Source organism: Macaca thibetana, chromosome 5 (genome assembly GCF_024542745.1).
Source record: "Macaca thibetana thibetana isolate TM-01 chromosome 5, ASM2454274v1, whole genome shotgun sequence".
Taxonomy (NCBI): domain Eukaryota; kingdom Metazoa; phylum Chordata; class Mammalia; order Primates; family Cercopithecidae; genus Macaca; species Macaca thibetana.
The window spans coordinates 128,364,000-128,378,968 of NC_065582.1; the positions used below are offsets into that span (position 1 = coordinate 128,364,000).

Genomic DNA, 14,969 nt, shown 5'->3' on the forward strand with positions numbered 1-14,969 from the left:
TGGGCAGCTCCAATGTGACTGCTTTGCAGAGAGGTTGTACTTGTGGTTAATGTTATGTGGTTCCCCAGGAGCCAGAGGTCTGACAGCAATGGACAGGTGCTGAGGGTGATAAGTGCGTTCCCCTAATGGAGAGAGGGGTTGCAGAGAGTTATTACTGACCAAGAACAAGTCTGAAAGTCACCACAAACACTGAAACACTCCCATAAGGGTTCTCTAGTGTCACATATCCAAATTGGCACACTCACTTCTAAAACCTATGCTTTGAAATTTGAACATAGTTTAAGAATCCTCAGATTTCAGTGCAGCTAGGGTTTCAGAGCATGGGTCCTGGGGGTCAGAACAGCAGGTTCAAAATCCCAGCTTGGTCACTTATTAACTGTATGACCTTGGACAGATTACTTCCCTCCAAGCATTCCATTTATAAGGATGAGATAATCTTTATTATGCCTGGTGCCGGCATATTTTAGTTATTCAATGAACTGGTGCCGGCATATTTTAGTTATTCAATGAACAAAAACAATAAAAAGAAGGCCTGTTAGATGATAGACTTGACATTCCAGGGAATACAAAGATGGCCAAGTTGTGACCAGCAAGGGATTTATAATCTAAAGTGGGGATGAGACAAACCTCAAAAATACTGATACCATAAGGGAAAACCTGGTGTGATTGAAACCGTCCCATTAGGAATAACAAATCCCAAGGGTTCTAGGTTTTCTGTGCCAGCAACAAAAGGACAAGACCAAATCTCTTTCTTATTATAACCCACTGTGGAGAGGCAACAGGACTCCAGCAGAGACAGCTCTTGTACTGGCCATGGCTTCTCCCAGTGCATTATCTACTTTCTCTGCTTTTCTTAAAACTCCAGCCAGATTTCCTTTCTCACACTCAGCTGATAACCTCACTGACTACTTCCTTTATAGCACAAAATGTCCCTGATTTTCATTCTTTACTTTTTTCATGCCCTTCTCCTATCTTTCCTTCATCCAAGGCCAGTTCTTCCACTGGCATTCCTGACCCATCTCCCTCTTGTGCCTTATGAAAGTCCCATGAAAAAAAATATTTCCTCTGCTTCTCATGTCTTCAAGCTCAGTCTCCACTGGCTCTTTCCTGTTTCCACTCGTGCTTAAGTCTCTCTTGGTTTATAGGAACTGCCCTGAGTCCTGGTCTATTTTTTTTTAGGCTGGTGGTGGGGGGGGTCTCCCTCTGTTGCCCAGGTTGGTCTCGAACTCCTGGCCTTGAGAGATCCTCCCACCTCAGCCTCCCAAAGCGCTGGGTATCCTGTTCTATTCTTAAGCAACCCTTCTGTTTCTCTCCGACCTTTTGCCTCCACATTTCTCAAGAGAGAGATAACTCAATTCAGGACTTCTTATCCTTTCACAACATTTATACCTTAGCATTCTGAAATCCAACTCTCACCGCCACAAACACTGCAGAGCTACTGATGGCTTCTTATGTGCCAAATGCAACCATTTTCCCTTCAGTTCTCTATCCACTTAAGTTTCGCTAAGCAATGCCTCCATTCCCCCTCCCCGCCACCTTCTTGATCTGCTTTCCTTATCTGATTTTCGTTCTCCCTCTTCTCTGGTTCTTCCTTCCCACAGTCTTTAGTCTCTTTGACTTTGCAAACAGAGTTGCTTTTCATTGTTCTGTCCTCATCCCTCTAAGCCGGGATTGAGCAATCTTTTCTGGCATAAGTTTAAAGGAAAAAATATATAATAAAATAAACTTTAAAATATCCATCTATATCTATTCATACTTTATTAAATAGGATAATATCAATTAGCAAATGGGTTCTACATTATGGCCCATAAAATATAATCTCAAGACAGAATTGCCATATAAGTAGCAACACGGAGGCAACTTCCCAATCTTTCTTCTTGCAATTGTGCCAAGGGCTCATCCATCCTTCATTATTTCTCTTTATAACATTAATCTTTACTATGGATTTAATTACCACCTCTCTATGCAGAATTTCCAATATCTCCAGCCTTAATCCTCTTCTTAAACGAAAGAAACCCAGTTTCTACTTCCTGCTCGTGCCTCCAATTTAACACATCCCAGCAGAACTCATCATCTTCCTCCTTTGTCTGCACAAATGTGCTAGCTTGTTTGCTCCCTGACAACACTATCTTCCTAGGCACTCACAGTTTTCTCTATGGAGGCAAACATGATTATTCTGCAATTGTATAGTGATAAGCATGGGTACCATCAGTGCGGCAAGAATGTTTTTAGGATATGTGGCTATGAACCTTTAATATAAACATATGACTATGATTGGAGCATTTTTTAAAAGAGCAGCAACACAGAAATCAACGAGCCAACACTTAAGTTTGGAAAAGCCAAAAGGAAGGCCAAATAATGTTCTTTAAAACTGTTGCATTTACTTCTTGGGATTCCCAAAGAAAAAAGTAAATAAAAAAATAAAAATGTTGCATGATCAATATGATACAATGCAAAAATTATTCTGATGGGTTGAGAAAATAATTTTTGGTATTATTTTAAATAAATGAATAGAAATTGGTGACAATAATAAATATTAAGAACCTTTTAGGTATTATAAGTGAATAGCGGGGCTCACATCTGAAGGATTTTACAGATTCTCCGGGATTTTATCCCGTAGACGGGAGTCCCCAAACCTTGGTCCGAGGCCTGTTAGGAAGCAGGCTGCACAGTAGGAGGTGAGTGGTGGGCAAGCGAGCATTACTGCCTGAGCTGCACCTCCTATCAGATCAGTAGCGGCATTAGATTCTCATAGGAGCACAAACCCCATGTGAACTGCGCATGCGAGGGATCTTTTATTTTTATCAGATTTTTTGAGACGGTCTCCCTCTGTCAACCAGGCTGGAGTGCAGTGGCATGATCACGGCTCACTGCAGCCTCCACCTCCCATGCTTAAGTGATCCTCAGCCTCCTGAGTAGCTGGGACTACAAGCGCCACCGCCTTGCTCAGCTCATTTTTGTATTTTTCCATAGAGACAGGGTTTTGCTATGCTGCCCAGGCTGGAAGAATCTTATTTTATACAGTGACATTCATTCTCTTAAAAATACAGCTTTATGGTCACTTTTTTTTTTTCTTTTTTTTTGAGACGGAGTCTCGCTCTGTCGCCCAGGCTGGAGTGCAGTGGCCGGATCTCAGCTCACTGCAAGCTCCGCCTCCCGGGTTTACGCCATTCTCCTGCCTCAGCCTCCCGAGTAGCTGGGACTACAGGCGCCCGCCACCTCGCCCGGCTAGTTTTTTGTATTTTTTTAGTAGAGACGGGGTTTCACCGTGTTAGCCAGGATGGTCTCGATCTCCTGACCTCGTGATCCACCTGTCTCGGCCTCCCAAAGTGCTGGGATTACAGGCTTGAGCAACCCCGCCCGGCCTGGTCACTTTTTATTATACATAAAATGAATTTCCAGGAAAGGTAATATCCACGTGGACTAAAAATGCATATGGAATCTATGTAAGGAAAATGCCAATAATGCTCTAGACTGAAAGTATGTGGGGCTTTTAATTCATTCATTCAACCTGTACTTCTAAGCGCGCACTCTGGAAAGGTTACAGGTGCTAAGAAGTTAGCAGAGAACAAAGGACAATAATCCCTGCTGTCATTTACACTCTAAAGGGAGGAAAGAGAAATTAAACCACAGACATGCGGATTATAGAGTGTATTAGAAATGATACCCTAAGTGCTAATGAGAACAATGGAGCAAGGGAAGGATATAGGGAGTAGGATTATAATTAAAACTGGGATTGTCAAGGAAGGGCTGGGCGGGGGAGGGGGCAGTGGGGGCACAGATAACACTTGTGCCAAGACCTGAAGGGTATGAGAGAGAGAGGATGTCTGCAGGAAGGATGACTCTAGGCAAGGAAGCCAGTGTGGCTGGAGGTGGCAAGATGGAGGTGAGCGCGCAGTGGTCATGGAGAACAGATCCTGCGGGGTCTTAAAGGTTTTTCTGTGTGATCTGGAGCAACTGGAGGGTCTTGAGCAGAGAACTGGGGTGTTTTAACAGGATCACGCTGACTGGTGGTTTGAAAGTGGCCTGTAGGAGCTTGCTGTGTTTTGTTTTGCAGCAACGGGAAGGATGTAGTTGCCACTTCCTGAGATGGGGAAAGTAGGGAGAGTAGTAGGTTTGGGGAGTTAGTTGGGGAGTTCAGGTCTGGATGAGTTGGGCTTGAGATGTCTATTAGACATCCACAAGGAGATGCCCAGTAGGCAGTCTTCACCCTTACCTCTCCTCTACCTGCTCTCTTACGATTACAGAAGTTGTGGCCGCATCAAGGTGTGCATCAGCCCTCCAGTAACCCAACTGGCAGAACCTTGCACCCCGTTAAGGGCTACTGTCCATTCGGAGCAAGGGGCACATTTGATAATTTGTCCTACCAGAGAGAGCAATTATAGTAATTACTCCAAGGCAGGTGTTTGGCATCTGTGACCTTTAGCAGTTGAATGTCAGAGTCCAAGGGAAAGATGGGAGCTGCAGACACAGACGTGGGGACCATCAGCTTGAAGCTGTTGTGCAAAGTCATCAGATCAGCAGAGGAATGAATTTACAAAGAAATGTATGTAACACCCACAGGGTTGTTGTCTTGTGAGGATTAAATACACACATAAAACATCTGGAATACAGACAGTGCTTAATAGAGAGCTGCTGTTTTTATTAACAAACTTATCTGTAGGAGCTCGTCCATGGACAACATCCAGTTCACACAGATGGGCGCGCATTTCACAGTAGCCATACACGCCCAAAGAGGACGAGACTGGATGAGGTTGAGCTGACTGGCATCTTTAGATGGATGGTCCTTAGTCCAATCCTTTCATTTTACAGGCGGGGAGGCGGAGGCTTGGGGAGGCTAAGCGCGTTGAGCTGGCGGCGAAGCGGAGCTTCCACTAGGGCTCCCAGTTTCCCTGCACCGCGCCCGCTGTCCTCCGGGCCAACCGTCCCACCCGACCGCGCCACAGCTCTAGCCCGCGCTCCAGTCCGCGCGTCACCGACGCCCGCAGCCTCTCCCACCTCTAAGTTCCAGGAAGCTCTCGACCTTTAGCTGACCGATTGCTGCTGAGCTTCCCTGGGGAGGAGGCGCCGAGGTGCCCGGCGCTGGCCGAGGTAGGGCTAGGCCTCGCGGGCAGCAGGCGGGAGAAGGAAGGGCGGTGGGGCAGGTCCCGGCTGAGCGCGGCAGTTGTGCGCACTTGGGTTCTTCACGCGGGACACACGTGGAAGGCCGACCCCTGCGCCCCGGCCGCTGGCAACTGGCAGGGCCGGGAACAGAAAGTGTAGGGACAGAAGAGCGCTGGAATCTTCCCCGGGAGGGAGCCCGGGGCCGCAGCCCAGGGGCGGGGAGCGGGGCGGGGCTGGGAAAGTTGAGTACTGGTCGCTCAGGGCCGGGCTCCGCCGGAGCGCACGGCGCAGAAACCGTAAAAGGCTGGACCGGGCGGGGTAGGTGTGGCTCTGCCTGCGTGACCTGAGCCCCGGTCCCAGTCTCTGTCGTCTCCCGCGGCCGCAGCCTCTCAGCCATGGGCGCCGTCTGGTCCGCCCTGCTGGTTGGAGGGGGTCTGGCCGGAGCACTTTTCGTTTGGTTGCTGCGGGGCGACCCTGGAGACACCGGGAAGGACGGGGACGCGGAGCAAGAGAAGAACGCCCCTCTTGGGGCAGCTGCGGTTCCGGGAGGCCATCAGAGTGGCAGCGGCGGACTGAGCCCTGGACCTTCCGGGCAGGAGCTGGTCACCAAACCAGGTATTCTTCCCCCCGTGACTCCTGGGCACATCTGCCAGAGCTTTGAGGTTAATCGAGGAAGGGAGGAAAGAGACAAACCCACCTGGAGCTTTCCTCCTGAGGACGGGCTTTCCTAAGGGAACTGGGCCGTGCCCACGCCCCTCGGTTTCCCAGGCTGGTTGGTACGCGCGGGCAGATTTCTTGGCTGGTCCTCCAAGGGCCGCGCCCTTGCCGAGTCCCTCAGCGCCCGCGCCTGAGGACTTGGTCCTACCCCTCCGGCGGGGATGAGCTCCTCCGCTTGGCGGCGCTTGGTGCAGTGCGGGTGGCTGCAGTGGCGGCGCCCCTTCCCGGCCTTTGGAAAGGAAGGCTTAGATTTAGGGGATCCTACAAGCCTCTTCGATCTCTGCCCAAGCAGGGACATTTTCTCAGTCCCAATCCTGGTAGTCTCACATCCTACCATCGCACAGCCCATGAAGAGCTGGGTTTGGGAACAACCCAGCTGCGGGCGCCTCCTGCTATCTGGACGCTTCTTTAGGAATGCAAAGTTCAGGTTGGACTCTGGCCATGAAGGCTGTGGCTGAGGCCCTGGGGCTGTGCCTTAGTCGCCCGTTTCAGCACTGTGGGCAGTCCTCCCGACGCTGCCCCAGAGTAGGGCCCGACGGTCATCCCTAGGGACTACTTAAATAGGGGACCCAACCTTGATGAGTAGAATTGACATCTGGGTTTAAATTTCTGTATGTTAGGCACCGTTTGCTAAACAGAGAGCGAACACTGGCAGAAAACATTACCGTCCAGTGCCTTCCCTTGGCAAGCTGCCCATGCCTGGACAGAAGCCTAATGGTGAAAATGACATCTGTGAACTTTATTTTTAGCCCAGTGGTGTTCATGTGCAGCCACATGAAAATCTGCCCGTGTGCCTTTACTGTGATTGGTCTGAGATGCCTAGACAGTTCACTTATCTTTTTTCTGAAGACCAATCTCATGCTTTAGGTTGAAAAGTTGGGAATCCAGAATAATATTTGTTCATTCTCACTTCCAACTCACCATCACCAAGGCGGGCAAGTCACAAGGAGTTCGAGACCAGCCTGGCCAATATGGTGAAACCCTGTCTCTACTAAAAATACAAAAATTAGCCGGGCGTGGTGGCAGGCACTGGTAGTCCCAGCTACTTGAGAGGTTAAGGCAGGAGAAACGCTTGAACCCGGGAGGCAGAGGTTGCAGTGAGCCGAGATCCCACCACTGTACTCCAGCCTGGGCGACAGAGCAAGACTCCATCTCAAAAAAAAAAAAAAAAAAAAAAAAAAAAAAGGATACAATGAAACAAGACTGTTGTCCCCATACCACCCCCCCCACATAAAACCACAGCTGTGATGATTTTATGTATGATTTGGAGATTTCAATCTTGTAGGGAGCTATTTGGACTACCACTGGCGTGGCCAAGAAGGAAACTGCATTTTTAGAGGACTTGGATTTTGTATTTTTAAGAACATTTTTAAAAAAGTGCTTACAATGGAAGGGGGTACAAAACACTGTTTTGTTGAGGAGGTTCCTAATGCATTTGGGATTGGCAAGGAGAAACCAGCCCCTTCCCCCAGTTCTCCCTCCACTCCTGCCCAGGGATGCACTACTGTTCTTTGTATCTCCCCACAGCAATGGCTCCTGCTGATCTGCCTGCAGATCTGCAAGAGCCAATCCCTGCCCTGCACGCCTCCCTTGGGAGTACAAGTGTACTCTTCTGGTTTGTAAGGTAGCCACGCAGCCCTTTGCCCCACAGCCTGGACAACATTCTTTGATGATAGGAGCCAAGCAACTTAACTTGGCTGCATGCCAGTATGGCCTGGACTGTGGAGACCGGGGACTGTGACGGGGTTATATGTCTGCCTCTACAGCTTACCACTTCATTTACACTTGTGTTAGCACACTGATACTCCTGGATGTCCCTTTTATTGTCAGATATACATGTGTATTCTTAGAGCACAGTGTTGGGAGCATACTGGTTAATTAAGTAGTACTTTATTTTAATAGAGGGGGACTTTGTGAATTGCAGATTGATTAGTAGTAAAGCTTTCAGTAACTAAATCTATTTTCTCAGCCTAACTTTTTTCTTAAATGAACTACCTGACTCTATTACATTTTTCCTTTGATTTCTTAGAGCATCTTCAAGAAAGCAATGGACATTTGATTTCTAAGACCAAAGACCTTGGTAACCTGCAAGCAGCATCATGGAGATTGCAGAATCCTTCCAGGGAAGTCTGTGATAATTCAAGAGAACATGTTTCTTCTGGACAGTTTCCAGACACAGAAGCTTCAGCTACCTCTGAGACCAGTAACTCTAGGAGTTACTCTGAAGTTTTAAGAAATGAAAGCCTCAAATCTCCTATGGGAGAATGGGGATTCCAAAAAGGACAAGAGATATCTGCTAAAGCAGCTACATGTTTTGCAGAGAAGTTGCCTTCTAGCAACCTGTTTATGAACAGAGCTAAAGAAGAAGCGAGCCTCTCTCATTTGAACAGTCAGGACCGGGTTGACCACAAGGAGTGGGAAATGGTGTCTAGGCACTCATCTTGGGGGGATGTTGGTGTGGGTGGCAGTCTTAAGGCTCCAGTGTTAAGCCTAAACCAGGGAATGGACAATGGAAGAAGCACTCTGGTGGAAGCAAGAGATCAGCAAGTGCATGGGAAAACAGAAAGGGTAGCAGTGATGTCTGCAGGGTCTCAGCAAGTTAGTGTCAGGTTCCAGGTCCATTATGTCACAAGCACTGATGTGCAATTCATTGCAGTAACTGGAGACCATGAGTGTCTTGGGAGATGGAACACTTACATCCCACTCCACTATAACAAGGATGGGTTCTGGTCTCATTCCATTTTCCTGCCTGCAGATACAGTGGTGGAGTGGAAGTTTGTGTTGGTAGAGAATGGGGGAGTTACCCGCTGGGAAGAATGCAGCAATAGATTCCTAGAAACTGGCCATGAGGATAAAGTGGTTCACGCATGGTGGGGGATTAACTGATTCAGTTTGCAAAGGATTGGAGAAGCTGTAGAACAATGTGGAAGAGGCTGAGGTTGTGGAACACACTGAATAAAATAAAGGCAGTGTGACTCCAAATTCAGCCATCCGAATTGTTTCAAATTTGCTAGTGGCCTTTGTCTAATGTGCAGAAATATATATGTGTGTGTGTGTATAATGCTTCCAGTGAGTGTGAACTTTTCTTCCCTGTGGCACGGACTGACAGACTTGTGCTGATCCATTATTACTTTAGGGCTTGATTCTCTTGGGGAGTGACTTGGCTAAGCTTCAGGTGTGAACTGTGGTCATGGGGCAAAAAAATTAACCAGCTGCCCAGGGTTTAAGCTTGAGCCTTTACGTGATCTTTAAACCATGGTAGCAAAATAAGCCTCACTCAAACATAGCTGACTTCCTATTGGAACAGCTTGAGAAGCACTTTTTACTACATACACATTTTATGCTTAAAAAGTTAACATGATACAAAACTGTGATTAGAAAATATCTGGTCTGGATGTGATTAGTAAGGGTACAAGATAATGCTCTAAGACTGCCTAATGCTTTTTGTTTGATTTTCATCTGCCAGGTGTGGTTATGTGCTATGAGGGTAGCAAGTATGTCTTTGTCTTAATGATCTAAGGCTGGTGTAGAAACAAGGGGCCTAATGAGAACCAGTCGTCATGGAAGTCAGTCGCGGGGGCAGCCCATGAGGAAAGGGAACATGAGTGGGGGTGGGGGTAGGCTGAGTGAGGTAGCCTGAATGACACCTCTTAGAGGACTGTGAAGTACAGGCACAGCCCGACTGCAGGGACAGACACACCCATCATTTGCCCATGGGAGCATCTGTAGGACCATCTCTCTTCCACTTCTCTTCCCCTCCCCTCCTCCATCTGGATAGATGGACTGTCCTACAGCAATCATTTCCATCTGTCACCCTCTTCCCTCTCCTTTCATAGCACTCACTATCTTGGGTAACACATTTATACAGGACAGTGGTACAGAAGTACATCTTTGCCCTGAGAAGACAGCAAATATTTAAACTTTAAGTTATTATAACTGAACAAATAATAAAACCTGAATTTTAATATCTTCATTCGATGTCTGAACTATTTGTCTAAATTTTACTATCATAATAGCCTAGATGTAAAATAAAATACAAATATTTTCCTTCACTAATAACAGACACATACAGAAAAGCAAATATCAAAAGGTACAGAAGACATGAAGATTCTGTTTTTCTCCTCCCTTTGGAGAAAAAGTTTACAATATTTATTTTCAAAGTTCACCTTTGACTGGAGGGAAATTCAGCATGCCTGTACTTGAAAATGAATTCTTACATGTTAAAATAACTTTTAATAAGTTTAACATCTATCAGTGAAATAATGTTTAATCCTGTTAAAAAGATGGTCTTTGCTGAAAAGAATAAATCCAACTGAAAATAGCATAAGAAAGGGCTTAAAAGAACTATGTTTAACAGTTTTTGGCTCATGGTACTTTTATGTTAAATTCATGTGTACTGTTTACAGACTTCAGAATGAATTTTATACTGCACTAATAAGCTCTGCAGAAGGCATTCACCATTACTGCGTGGAATGCCCAAACATGCCCATGAGGAAAATTAAAGGTAAAACAATTTAAGTAAAAGTCTCTCTAGAATTCTATTACTGGCTATTTTATCACTACCTGGTAACATTATAATTAATTTTTCAGTAAAGCCAACTGATCTAAGAGATAAATATTACACTTTATATTTTAAAAATTCACTTAAAATTGGATGTGCTTACAGTTCTAACATTGCCCTTGAGAGCAGAAGCGTGAGGATCTTCTGGTGACAGCATGTATGCCCTACTCCATTTGTTGTCTGCATAGGTTGGGGCTGCTGCTAGCTGCTGTAACAGACACCATCCATTTAAGAAGGCTACAGCACCAGAGGCCGATTTCATGCTCATGTAACTGTCAGCAGTGAGTCTTCCTGGCAGGACGGCAGCTCCCCTCCTTGCAGAGATTCAGTTACCCAGACTCCCTTCTGCCCTGTGACTCTACCATCCCCTATAACCCTCCTGTCCTCTGCATCCAGCCCATGGAGGGGAAAATAAAGTGAGGAAGAACACTCATGCATGTTAATACTTTGATCTGAAAGTGCCACATATTGCTCTGTCCACATTCTGTTAATGAGAACCCTCAGGCCACACCCACATACAAGGGGAGGCAGGATTGGGAAACAGAGACTCTTCCCGGGCAGCTGTTTCTCAGTGACAATTCCAGATTATACAACAGGAATATAAGATTTGTTTTGGACAGCTAGCCATCTGCCACATTGTCCCTAATATTTTGACACAATGGATACATTTTTGTATCTGTTCTTCTCTCATTTTATTTGGTTCACATATAAACCCCCCTAATTTATTAAAATGTAATTAAAGCAGACTGAATAGATATAATCTAGAAGTTACCAACTTGCTAAAGAGTAACAAAATCATTTTCTTTCTTTACTATTATTAATAAGCAAAAAAGGGAAACTTTTGTAAAAGTTTTGACTGGGGGCCCTGATGTTTGATTATCTGTTTACCCTCACTGATATTGACAGAACAGTGAGTTCATAGTCACAAAATGAGTCCCTGTTAGTATGCTGAAGTTTGTCCTCTGTCCTTGGTATTACACCACATCTTTCACTTTCATGTGAAAGTAGTTTTTCCCCCAGCAATTTTTTAAAGCTAAATTAGATTGAATAAAACACTTAAATTAAATTAAAATTTAAGTAGAATAAAATAAAATAAAATAAAATAGATTCTATTGTCTTGGGACCAGTAACAACAATAAAAAAATACAATTATTCCAATATATTTGAATAAGCACAAATTATATCTTATGATAAATTACCTTATAAGGTAATTATAATAGTTTATTATGTATTAATACTTTATAGGTATTAATTGTTACAATGTATAAATACTAGCTAGTAGATGTTTGAAGTTTTACCATGAGGAATTCAAGAATAGTTTATTTCAAAATAGAGTTTACAAGACAGGGTATCTTTTATTAAATTTTCACATAAAAAGAAAAAGTACACAGGGCACTAATTACAAGTAACACCACAATTAATTGGGCCTCATTCCTCTGTAAAGAATAGGCAAGCAATGAGTCATTTTAGTAACATTTTTTCCTGGTCTTTTACTTTCTGTATCCTCTTTTCTTGATTTCTGATCATTGAAGACATCGCTGAAAATGTTGATAAAACAGTTAGAATAACAAAATCCACTCAGGCTTTAATTCTACAATGTGCTACTTAAAAGATTAACTTGTTAGTATGGAATAGACATGTTCTGAGCTCAAGACATTCTTAAAAAATTGTGATGTAGCATATTTTTGAAAAGGTTGGTGTTACGGAAGAGAGCTAAGGGTAAATCTTTAGTGTTTCAGATGTTTTATTTACTTATTTATTTTGTAGAGACAGGGTCTCTCTATGTTGCCCAGGGTGGTCTCAGACTCCTGGCCTCACGCAATCCTCCTGCCTCGGTCTCCCAAAGTGTCAGGATTACAGGCATAAGCCACTGTGCCCAGCCTCAGTTGTTTTAAATGGGCATGAGAATTGTAAAAGTAATACTAATTGTAAATAATTCAAACACCTCAGAAGGACACAAAGAAAGATGAAGGTCAGTCTGCCTCTGCTCCCTCAATCTGCTGGAATCTGCCTCCGCCTGAGAGGTCATTCCCAGCAATTTGGTGAATATCTGCACATATACATGCATGTGCGTATGTTTTATTCTTTACACAAATGAAAATATATGGTATAGATTGTTCAGTAGCTTCCTTTTTTCATATAACAAAATGTCAATAATTTTCCAGTTCAGCTTATGTTGTGTTGTAACTGCATAGTATTTACTAATATTTCATTATACAAATTATTAGGATGTTAGTAAACAGACTAAAAAAGGTTCCTTCCTTTGAAATTTCTGGGTCAAAGCGTAAATGCACTTCAAGTTTTGACAGTCCTCCCAAAATTCCCCCTAAAAATACTTGTTTTAGAATTTTCAAGAGGTGTCCCATCCCGACACAGCATTCAGCAAAAAGGTCTTTTTATTTTGTAAACAAATATATGTCTTCCATGTGGATTATTATTTGGTGGCATACATCGGATAAACTCAGAAACATATGTCATGGTGTGAATAAAAATACGATCAATAAGATAATGCATCTGCCCTCAAAAAACTCACAATAGATGTGGAGAGGAAGATGGCAGATAGGAGACAGGGCTGACATGCAGCCCCAGCTTGGATGGACAGAGAAATGAATGGAGACCGTTGACTTTTGCTCCAAGAGCCACTGCAGGAACATAACAGGAAAACCGAAAAAATTTACAGATCCTTTAAAAGCAGCAGCATGCCACTGCAAATTCCACAAGACAGGTAAAAAACTGTGAGTTTCCAAAGTATGAGAGGGGGAAATCCTGCCTCTCAACATATACCCCACTGGGGAACCTGAAAATCCAGATTATGGGAGAAGGATTTAACCTTACCTAGAACTGGAACAAATTTAGCACAAAATATAAAAGTAGAAGGAGCAGTGCGAGGGGCCTTGGAGGCACTCCCATTCTCCAGCTTGAGCCCAGGGAAGCCATCCCTAACTATATCTCACAGGGGCCCTTGGGGAAGGTGGCTGGCAGAATTTGGGAGTGGTCACAGAGTGAAAGAAGCTTCCAACTGAACTCTGTAATAATTTCAACTGGGCACAAACTCTTTTGAGCAGAACTGGGTGGTGAATGGGAAATGCTACAGAAAGGAGCACAGAAGCCACTGCTGACAGTGTGGGAAGACAGGAAGGGGCAGGTGAGACCTGAAAGCCATACTTGCTTTCTCAGTGGCAAAGTTTAAAACAGGGGCAAGGTCTGATCTGCCTGCAACCCCCAACCACTGCCCTGCACTGGCTGCCTGGAGACACTGGCGCTGTTAGCAGGGCATGGTGGGAGCAAGATTGGCCTTGCCAACTGTGTGGGAGGCTAGGTGAGGCCTATTGCACAGGCTTTCCCCAACTTCCTTGGCAACAGAGGCAGCCAATTCACCTCTGGAACATAACCCCACTGGCCCAAAAACCACCCCGCATACCCCACAGTGGCCACAGCAGGCTTCACCCAAGGAGAGTCTGAGCTCAGACCCACCTAACTCTGCCCCAATCCAATGGTATTTTTTAACCTGCCCTGGTAGCTGATCACAAAACACACAAACTATTGAGATCTTGATGGCCCCACACATCACCTGACAAACCCAAATACTTATCCTGACCAACTTAGGGCAGGCTTATATTCCCCTGTCTACTATCACAGCTTGTGCTCTCTTGAAAGTGCCACCTCCTGGCTAGAGACCAACGAACTCAGGACATTACAGTAACTCATGATAGAAATGATAGAATAACCCTGTACTAAGGAAGGAGAAAGCAGCAGCTAATTCCACTGCCTGCAACGTTCTGGCTAACCAGAGGTCCTGAGTCTGTCCATGTGAACATACCACTGCTAGCAAAATCAGTATTTGATAAAGCCAGGACACTAAACATATCTATAACCAAGGACTCTCACAGAGTATACTTTACTCCCCTATATCCTCTACCAGAGGAGGTGCTGGTATCCACGACTGGGAGACCTAAAGATGAATCACATCACAGGACTCTTTGCAGACATTTCCCAGCACCAACTCTGAGCCTGGTAGACCCATTGAGTGGCTAGAAGCACAAGAACAATAATGATCATTGCAGTCCAGCTCTCAGGAAGGCCCATCCCTTGGGCCTTGGGGAGGACACCACATTAAGGGGTCACCCTGTGGGACAAAAGAATCTGAACCTTGAGTTCCAGGTTTTTCCACTGAAATAGTTTACCGAAATCAGAAGGAATCAGAAAAGCAATTCTGGAGATATGACAAAACAAGATTCGATAACATACCTGAAAGGCCACACTAGCTTGCCAGCAATGCAGCCAAACCAAGAAGAAATCTCTGAATTGCCAGATGAATAATTCAGAAGGTTGATCAAGCTACTCATGGAGATACTAGGGAAAGGTAAAAACCAACTTAAAGAAATTTAAAAAACAATACAGAATAGGGATGAAAAATTCTCCAGAGAAATAGATATAAAGAAAAACAATCATAATTTCTGGAAATGAAAGACACACTTATAGAAATACAAAATGCATTGGAAAGTGTCAACAATAGACTAGAACAAGTAGAAGAGAAACCTTCAGAGCTCGAAGACAAGGCTTTCAAATTAGCCCAATCAGACAAAGA

General features: G+C 44.7%; 2 protein-coding genes across 9 annotated transcripts in view; one reads left to right on the forward strand and one right to left on the reverse strand.

The window, feature by feature from the left end:
• Positions 1-4,620: 4,620 nt before the first annotated feature.
• STBD1 (starch binding domain 1) lies at positions 4,621-9,793 on the forward strand. Its single transcript, XM_050790882.1, has 2 exons — positions 4,621-5,718; positions 7,850-9,793. The coding sequence occupies exons 1-2, from the start codon at positions 5,499-5,501 to the stop codon at positions 8,704-8,706; spliced, it is 1,077 nt and encodes a 358-aa protein (XP_050646839.1). The 5' UTR covers positions 4,621-5,498; the 3' UTR covers positions 8,707-9,793.
• A 1,918-nt stretch (positions 9,794-11,711) lies between these two features.
• The window catches only part of CCDC158 (coiled-coil domain containing 158), a 116,056-nt gene continuing 112,798 nt past the window's right edge, over positions 11,712-14,969 (reverse strand). For all 8 annotated transcript variants that reach the window (XM_050790822.1, XM_050790823.1, XM_050790825.1 and 5 more), the window contains one exon: positions 11,712-11,919. In XM_050790822.1, coding sequence (XP_050646779.1) covers positions 11,843-11,919 — 77 coding nt within the window. In that variant the 3' untranslated portion in view covers positions 11,712-11,842. The remainder of the gene's footprint in view (positions 11,920-14,969) is intronic.

Coding starts and splice junctions, on each gene's coding strand:
- STBD1 (XM_050790882.1), top strand. CDS start 5,499: ATGGGCGCCGTCTGGTCCGCCCTGCTGGTTGGAGGGGGTCTGGCCGGA. Junction 5,719..7,849: donor GGAGCTGGTCACCAAACCAG/GTATTCTTCCCC, acceptor TTGATTTCTTAG/AGCATCTTCAAGAAAGCAAT.